Source organism: Cebus imitator, unplaced genomic scaffold (assembly GCF_001604975.1).
Source record: "Cebus imitator isolate Cc_AM_T3 unplaced genomic scaffold, Cebus_imitator-1.0 Scaffold8, whole genome shotgun sequence".
NCBI lineage: Eukaryota > Metazoa > Chordata > Mammalia > Primates > Cebidae > Cebus > Cebus imitator.
The window spans coordinates 9,355,373-9,365,189 of NW_016107323.1; the positions used below are offsets into that span (position 1 = coordinate 9,355,373).

Consider the following 9,817-nt stretch of genomic DNA (forward strand, 5'->3'; position numbering starts at 1 on the left):
ACTTCGGTATAGACTGAATTTGAGTACATAATAAAAATGTGAGTTTAATGAACCAATGAATAATAAACTGTTTGAAACTAAAGACTTGATAATTATTCCTAACATCCTAAATTTGTCTAAAGACAGTACTGCCTAAAAGCAAATTTTCTCAAATGGAACTTGCACATCGATAACACATCTAGGACTTGTAATTATCTCTGCGTATGCAGAAAATAATCGATCCAATATAAAGCCTTTACAAGGAAACTTATTTCAGTACCACACAATGTCTCTAGAATTAAGCACATGTCAGGATTCACAAACTACAGCTTTAGTGGATTTAAAACTAGGCTATGACAGCTTGCTCAGGGCAAAGAAACTTACAATAAATACTGGTGCCATTTTGCCTTAAAAAACAAATACTTCAGATTCAATCATTTGAAAGTCAACTTTGAAACTATGAAGAGAAAAACGGGGGAAGAAGACTTACAGCTAAGAACTTCATAATTATCCAAGAAGAATTCTCCCACCTAAGTTTGGCTAAAAGAAAAGATCCCAGAACATAAATAAAAAAGAAAAGAAAAGAAAAAGAAAAAAGGTCCCAATCAAAGAAAAAATTCTAAGGAAGAGGGTAACACTGAAATTTCCTTTGACACGATAAAAAAAAAAAAAATTCTAAGGAAGAGGGACAGAATAGTGACAATAATCTGTCAGGTTGTGGTCCTAACTGTTCTCTAGATAATTAGTTTAGAGGAAAACAAAGGTAGTGAAACTTCTTTCTCACAAACAGATGCCAGTGATCATATGGGTCACTGGGTAGAAGAATGTATAAAATTCCTGGAAAAGCAATTCCAGGCAAGGCGTGGTGGCTCATGCCTGTAATCCCAGCACTCTAGGAGGCCGAGATGGGCAGACTGCTTGAGCTCAGGAGTTTGAGACCAGCCTGGGCAACAAAGGAAAACCCCATCTCTACAAAAGATACAAAAAATTAGCTGGCCATAGTGAAAGGCGCCTGTAGTCCCAGATACTTGAGAGGCTGAGGTGGGAGAATCACTTGAGCCAGGGAGGCAGAAACTAATGAGCTGAGATCATGTCACTGCCCTCCAGCCTGGGAAACAGGGCAAGATCTCATCTCGGAAAAAAAAAAAAAAAGAAAGAAAAAGAAAAAGAAGAAGAAGAATACATACATAAGCCAGGCACACTGGCTGATGTCTGTATTCCAGTACTTTGGGAGGCTGAGGTGGGCAGGTCACCTGAGGTCAGGAGCTCAACACCAGTCTGGCCAACATGGTGAAACCCCATCTCTACTAAAAATACAAAAAAACTTGCTGGACATGGTGATGCACACCTGTAATCTAAGCACTTTGGGAAGCCAAGGCAGGTGAATCACAAGGTCAGGAGATCGAGACCATCCTGGCTAACACAGTGAAACCCCGTTTCTACTAAAAAATACAAAAAATTAGCCAGGTTTGGTGGAACACACGTGTAATCCCAGTTAGTCAGGAGGCTGAGGCAGAAGAATCCCTCGAACCTGGGAGGCAGAGGCCGGAGTAAGCTGAGATCACACCACTGCATTCTAACCTGGGCAACAGAGTGAGACTCAGTCTCAAAACAGATAAATAAATAAATAGCTGGGCATGGTTTGGGCACCTATAATCCCAGCTACTTGGGAGGCTGAGGCAGAAGAATGGCTTGAATCCAGGAGGTGGAGGTTACAGTAAGCTGAGATCGTGCCACTGTACTCCAGCCTGGGTGACAGAGTGAGACTCTGTCTCAATAAAAAGAAAAAGAAAAGAAAGGAAAGGAAAAGCAACTCCAAGCATATTTTCTATTGACAGTGGGTTGATAAAATCAACTTATACATGAAGAACAGCATACTATCTTTTTTTTTTTTCTTTTTTTTTTTGAGATGGAGTCTCCATCTGTTGCCCAGGCTAGAGTACAATGGCACCATTTCGGCTCACTGCAACCTCTGCCTTCCAGGTTTAAGCAATTCAACTGCCTCAGACTCCTGAGAAGCTGAGACTACAGGCACCTGCCACTATGCCTGGCTAATTTTTGTATTTTTGTAGGAACAGGGTTTCACTGTGTTGGCCAGGGCAGTCTAGAACTCCTGACCTCAAGTTATCTGCCCAACTCAGGCTCCCAAAGTGCTGGGATTACAAGCGTGAGCCACCGTGCCCGGCCATGCGTACTACTATTAAATCTAGAAATAGACCAAGAAACCCTCCAATTAAACTGATGAAAACAAGTATTGGGTCCAAAAACACAATTTGTGACCAGTTTTGTGACTGAGTCCGGGAGAAGAATAGCCCACTAGCTTGCTGATGTACTCTTTATAGACAAGCATGAAAAATTAATAACTCTACAAATTTCTGACCATCCTCCTAGGAGAAATAGACATAACATCCTTAGCTAACTACTTGATGTAAAACACTAACCATCCAAGGGATGATTAGATATGGCAAGGGTTGATTCTCCATTTTCTGCTGTTTAAGCTGTTATCACGGTATACCAGAAACAGAAAATGTGAACTTGGGTTCCAGCTCAGGCACCTGGTGCCAAGTTTGGTGAAAGCATCTTATGCACTGTCAAGGCTGTGAAATTCAATATTGAAAACAAAGAAGGACTTCTGAATGTTAAGACTTCTATCAAATATATTTGGCTGCTTCTTCATTCACCCAAACCAGGTGGCAGTAGTCACAAGGTCACCAAGTGGTACATTCGATTTTCCTTACCTGGCACAAGCCAAAGCCACCAGGGCAGCAGCAGCATTTTCTTTTTGCTTATGTGGGATGTGTCGGCCTGTGTCAGAAGTCTCCTCTAGCCAAGAGCACAGCAAAGTTTCAATTCCATTGAGACAGTCAGCAGGCTCCTTGGTCAAGCTCAAAGGCTGGCAGTCACGAAGGCAGTTCAATAGCACCTCAGCAGTTATGTTACAGAGAGAGGGGTCTGTTCTACTCTGGGACTGAATAAGGGGGAAGACCAGCAGGAGCCCCATCCTTGATGTAAAAGGTGCTTGCTCAGGTTGCTGCAATAAGCCCTGGCGTTTGAGCAGGGCCAAAGTTTCCTCATCACCTGAACTTTCCCTTTCATGCTGTTCTTCCAAGGCTAGCTGGCGCTGGGCATTCCACAGTCCTCGCAAGGCATTCAGGCGGTATTCCAGCAGGCGGGCATAGGCATTGCTCTGATTCCCACAAACGGAGCGCAAACGTTCTGCTAATTCCGCCGGGTTCTTGGTCTCAAAGGTTAAAATCTAAGGAAAAAGACAGTGGAGAAGTGGGTAAATACTACTTTCACCAAAGTCATCTAAGGAAGCAAATATGTTTAATGATATCCCAAAACAGACCATGCCAAAAACTGTTTTAATTAAAATCAAATGGAAAACGTATACTGTACCACCAGCTCGTTGCTGATAGAGTTGTTCCCCCTTTGGCTTTTCTGTTAATGCGTCTACTAAAATTGGGATTAGACGTAATTGAAAGAGCCCAAATCATAAAAGAATATAGTTAGGTGTGAAAGTCAGAAATTAACTCCAGAATTTATTTTAGAAAATTGAAATATAAGGCCAAGTGGATGGTTCACGTCTATAATCCCAGCACTTTGAGAGGCTGAGGTGGGCAAATAGCTTGAGCCTAGCAGTTGGAAACCAGCCTGAGCAATGTGGCAAAACCCTGTCTCTACCAAAAATACAAAAAATAGCCAGGCTTGGTGGTGCACATCTATCATCATGGTTACTTGGGAGGCTGAGGTGGGAAGAGTGCTAAAATCTGGGAAGTAGAGGCTACAGTGAGCCATGATGGTGCTACTGCAGTACAACCTGGGTGACAGAGCAAGACCCTGTCTCAAAAGATAATACTACAAAATAAAGAAAGAAAATTGAAGTATAGACCTTTACTAAATGATCTTGAGTTATAAATGTTAAGTTTCTAACTCCTATTACCAAGTAGAGTACTATTAAAAATGGAACCAAGTTTTATCTTTGTTCTTCAAAACCTAATACATCTACGAATAAATGATGGATTTTTTATGGTCCTTTGGTTTTGAAACATACCTCATTCTTTTCTTGAGATGGAGTGTTGCTCCATCACCCAGGCTGGAGTGCAGTAGCGCAGTCTAAGCTCACTGCAACCTCCACCTCCCATGTTAGGGTGATTCTCCTGCCTCAGCCTCCCTAGTACCTGGGATTACAAGGGCATGCCACCACACTCAGCTAATTTTTGTATTTTTAGTAGAGACGAAGTTTTGTCATGCTGGCCAGGCTGGTCTTGAACTCCCGACCTCAGGTGATCTGCCTACCTCAGCCTCCCAAAGTGCTAGGATTACAGGCGTGAGCCACCATGCCTGGCTGCATACCCCATTCTTAATAGTGTTAACCCATTATTTTAATTTGTGACATGGTATAGATTTATCCAATTCATATTAGATTGTTTTCTTGCCAAAACATACAATTAATTAGGAGGCCTCTAAATTTTCAGCAGCTGGGGATAATAAAACCATTATATATCTTCTTTCAACTAAGAAAGGAACCAGCTCTCAAGATCAAACTAAATCTCAAGATTCAAACTAAACTTACAATGCAAAGAGTTTATGCACATAAATTTGACTAGGTCAAAATGAACAGACTACTATAATCAACAAAGGAGGGCACTCTAGGAGCAAGCACACTGAAACAGATTATCAGACAATAGAGGTGCCTGGTTCACAGCAGAACAGAAAGTCAGTGTGGGAAGAGATTTGGAACAAAAACCAAGAAAATTCTGCCAGGTCTTTGGCACTAACATCAAGAAAGTCATAGTGTAATTTATTTCCCTTACAAACTGGAAAAATACTTTCTTCTATCTCAAATTTTGCCTTTAGAAAGTTGTTATATTTTAGCCCAATAAAATAACAGGAAGTTCCAGAGTAATGCAAACACTGTAATTGCCTTGCTTAGCTACATATGCAAATCATTGAACTGAAAAAAAGTTCACAATTTAAAAACAACACAAAAGCAAAACGAAAGGAGCAAGAAGCTAAAGAAAAACACAGACAATCTGAATTAGAAGCTGCTCAATTAGCACAGGAGAAAGAACTAATAATTAGACAACAAGTATTATTGGCAAAGAAAGAAAAAGACATCCAGAAAAAAAAACAAAAAACATTCCAAAAGAATGGCAAGCTGGGTGGGTGACATATGCCTATACTCTCAGCTACTTGGAAGGTGGAGACAGAAGGACTGCTGGAGCCCAGGAGTTTGGGGCTGTAGTGGCTATGATCGTACCTGTGAATAGCCACTGCACCCCAGCCTGAGCAGCATAGCAAGACTTCTGCTTTAAAAAAAAAAAGGCAAAAACTTGGAAACTCATGCAACATCTGAAATCACTTTTCCAACAATGAAGAAGGGTGGGTTAAATGACAGAAGGCCAGGTGTGGTGGCTCATGCCAGTAATCCTAGAACTTTGGGAGGTTGAGGTGGAAGGCCTGCCTGAGGTCAGGAGTTCAAGGCTGCAGTGATTTATGATGGCACCAGTGCACTCTAGCCTGAGGGACAGGGGGAGACCCTGTCTCAAAAAAGAAAGAAAAAAAAAAGAAATGATGGAAGAAGTAGAAAAACTTTGTAATCAGTGTGAACTAGAAAGCTTCCAATACTTTAATGAAACATATCATTTACAAAAGAAGTAGGAATCGCTGGCATGGAAAAAAAGAAGAAATAAATGAACAAATTACAAAGGAGAAACAGGAAGCTAGGGCTTGTATGTGACAAGCATCTAAGAATGCAGAGAAATAAACTGGCAGAGATGGGAATGGCAGTAACAACAGGTAAGAAGACAATGTGCAGTTACAAGTTAAAGCTATGCATCTCTTCCCTGCTGGAACGAATTCAAGATGGGAAGTTATTGCTAATTACATCAGCATACATTTTTCTACTGATGTCAAGACAACCACCAAAGGTGTTACTGGCAAAGCAAAGAGCCTCCAAAAATTGGACCCTCATTAGAAAGACAAACAAAAAAAGGCTTTTGATAAACTTTAAAAAGAACATTGCCTCAAGCAGACAATGAAACACCTTCAGAATGATCTGAAGGTCCATGTACCCACTTCACCCCTTGGACAACAAACAGAAGTTTTTTGAACAAGCTTTGAAAACATACCTAGACAACACACCTGAAAGATGACAGAAAATAGCACAAGTGGTACCTGGCAGGAAAAAGATAGACTGTATGAAAAGATGCAAGGAACTTGTCAAGATGGTAAAAGCAAAGAAAGCTGCTCAAGAGCAAGTGTTATCTGGACGTGCCTGTTATTCCAGCACTTAAGGAGGATGAGGTGGGAGGATCACTTGAGGCCAGGAATTCAAGACCAACCTGGTCAACAGAGCGAGACCCTGCCTCTAAAAATAAATAAAATAAAATAAATAAAAAGAGCAAGTATTGAATGCAGGTAGAGTTAAGAAATGACTTAATCTTTATTGGGTATGCACTTTTATAATAAAACTGAAAATACTGAGAAAACAAAATAACAAATTCTAATTCAAAAAGTTAACTATAAGTATCTCAGTTAACTAACATGAAAAATGTTCATAGTTTAAAAAGAAATTCACCAGCCTATCAGATCTGATGTAATATCAGGATGCCATAAAATTTCAACCAACAACTTAGCAAAGAAAGAAACTATTGAGGCTGGACGTGGTGGCTCACGCCTGTTATCCCAGCACTTTGGGAGGCCAAGGCAGACAGATCACCTGAGATCAGGAGTTCAAGACCAGCCTGACCAATATGGAGAAACCCTGTCTCTACTAAAAATACAAAATTAGCCGGGCGTGGTGGTACATGCCTGTAATCCCAGCTACTTGGGAGGCTGAGGCAGGGGAATCGCTTGAATCCGGGGGGCAGAGGTTGCTGTGAGCTGAGATTGCGCCACTGCACTTCAGCCTGGGCAACAAGAGCAAAACTCCATCTCAAAGAAAGAAAGAAAGAAAGAAAGAAAGAAAGAAAGAAAGAAAGAAAGAAACTACTTCAATGAATCTAATGGCATTTTGTTGAGAGAAAGAAGCCAATTTTCAAGAGTTATGTTCTGTATGATTTCATTTCTATGATATTCTGGAAAATAGAAAACTATGGTAATGGAGAACAGATCAATGGTTACTGAGGTTTAGGGATAAGGGTAGGGTCTGACTACACAGGAATAGTATGAGGGAGTTTAGTGGAGGTGGGGTGGGGGACAGTGGTGGTGGTGAAGGAATTGTTCCCAGTTGTGGTAGTGGTTACATGAATTGATAACACATTAAGATTCATAGAACTACACACCTCCCAGAAAAGGCCAATTTGACTGTATAATTTTAAAGATTAAATAAAAGAAAAAAATTCCAGATGGACTATAGTTGTATTCAACTAGATATCACTGGGTAAAGATATATAGAAAATAATATTATTAAAAATAAAAATAAGAGATTTTTTAATGAGTTTTTGTTTTGTTTTGTTTTGTTTTGTTTTTTTTCGAGACAGGTCTCATTCACCCAGGCTAGAGTGCAGCGGTACGATCTCAGCTCACTGCAGTCTCTACCTTCCCAGGCTCAGGTGTTGGATCATCCCACCTCAGCCTCCTGAGTAGCTGGGACTAGAGGCACGTGCCATTATGCTGCTAATTCTTTGTATTTTTTGTAGAGATGGGAGTCTCCCTATGTTTCCCAGGCTGATCTTGAACTCTGGGGCTCAAGCAATCTGCCTGCCTCAGCCACCCACAGTGTTAAGATTAAGGAGTGAGCCACTGCGCCCAGCCACTTACTTAGTTTTTAGTACAACCAGATCAAGCAAATAATGATTGATTAAATGTCCTTCACCATCAAGTCACATAAAACTGTATTCCTCCGCCTGTTTATTTAGATTCACCAAATACATATTATCTTTTTGATTATTTTTCAGATGGGCGCAGATAAAATAACTCAAGTTCCTTAAAAAATGATCGCATTTCAAAGGCAACCACCTGCCTTGAAGCTGTTATCACACTCAAGAAAGTCATGCTATTTTGATTTTTTTAAGTGCTATCCCCCCAAAAAATCAGTAACCAGCCGCCACTATAACAATCAATAAAGATTACTGAAATACTTTTCAATGATGTGAAAAACCGAAAAATTTTAAATCTGATCATCTTCCCAGTTATAAACATCTAAACAAATAATAATTTTTGGCACTTTAAAAAAGCTTTTCAGTATCGATTGCTATTTCTTCCACCCAATCCAACTACTGTATATAAAATACCTACCTATGTACTGAACACACATTTTTATTTACGGTACATCAATCATCTACTTTCTTATATGAAACAACGACTAAAAAAATCCAATACAGTCTTATTGAACTCAAATGATGAACAACTCAGTAACATAAAACACAAGGCTATTTATTTTTATTATCAAACATGAGTACTTCTGAAATATGACATTTCATGGTACATAAAATGATGTGGTATAACAGAATCTGTAGCTAACTCCAAATATTAATATAGCTTAGAAAAATGACATAATATACTGTGCATTTTTCTGACCATTCTATTTTTACAAGTACTCCAATTATATTTAGCATTCCATTTAAAAGACAAGTACTCTGAAAGAATTTGAGTTATAATATAATTAAGTAAATATTATATAACACACACACTTAAATGACTGTTGTGTTTATTGATTTAGCAGTATCTAAAGCACACTATGCTTGCAGAAATCCATTAGGCTACTCAGCATTATCCATTTCAGTGGCCCCTTATGAAAACTCAGAACTGTCTGCTATGCTGCCGTTTTTTTAGAATTCTTAAGTTTGAAGGTCATGGCCTAAAATCATTTTATAAAGACATCATACCTTTGGGTTTTTTTTAAGTCAGCTATGGCACATCTATTCTGGTACTTATGAATATTAAATGACTTGTCTCAGATCCTCACATAAAACCACTGCTCTTGACCAAAATGTCATTAGAAATTTAATAGTTTTCTCTTTTAAAAAGTGGAAAGCTATTTAAGGAAAAGGGAAGATCCCTGTCATTCTTAATCAGAAGTACTAACTGTACTTTGGTGATAATGCTAACATTACCCTAATTAAGGGATTGACTGCCAAAGTAACTCACAGACTTAATGTATTTTTTTAAATCATACATAACATATGTTTTGTTGCAGTTGTTGTTTTTTTTCTTTTGAGACAGGCTGACTCCAGCAGCCTTGCTCTGTCAGCCAGGCTGCTGGAGTGCAGTGGCATGATTATGGCTCACTGCAGCCTGAGTCTCTCAAGGAGCTGGGACCACAGGCCTGCACCACCACACCCGGCTAATTTTTAAATTTTTGTAGAGACAGGGTCTTCCTATGTTGCCCAAGCTAGCCTCAAACTCCTGGGCTCAAGCAATCCTCCTGCCTCGGCCTCCTAAAGTGATGGGATTGCAGGCACGAGCCACCGCACCTGGCCAATGTAAGTGTTTTTAAACTAAGACAACAGTCATTCTGTCTAACAGAATGTGGGTAAAATATTCTTTGCTGGCCATATCTGGCTTTAAACAAGACGACAATATTTGATAGAACAGAGGATCAGGCCAGGTTTGATGGCTCACACCTGTAATTCTAACACTTTGGGAGGCTTGGGGGAAGGATCACTTGAGGCCAGGAGTTTGAGACCAGCCTGAGCAACATGGCAAGACCAAGTTTCTACAAAATGAAAAATAATTAGCTGGGTGTAGTGGCATGCACCTATAATCCCAGCTACCTAAGAGACTGAGGCAGGAGGACTGCTTGAGCCCAGGAATTCAAGTCTGCAGTGAGTTATGATTGCACCACTGAACTCCAACCTGAGTGACAAAGTGAGATCCTGTCTCTTAAAAA

At 40.0% G+C, this 9,817-nt stretch overlaps 1 protein-coding gene and 1 pseudogene across 1 annotated transcript in view; one reads left to right on the plus strand and one right to left on the minus strand.

Moving 5' to 3' along the window:
* The window catches only part of HECTD4 (HECT domain E3 ubiquitin protein ligase 4), a 232,540-nt gene that overhangs the window by 156,901 nt on the left and 65,822 nt on the right, over positions 1 to 9,817 (minus strand). Inside the window, exon 2 of the mRNA XM_017540172.1 lies at positions 2,718 to 3,235. Coding sequence (XP_017395661.1) covers positions 2,718 to 3,235 — 518 coding nt within the window. The remainder of the gene's footprint in view (positions 1 to 2,717; positions 3,236 to 9,817) is intronic.
* On the plus strand, positions 4,665 to 6,320 carry LOC108314166 (annotated as a pseudogene).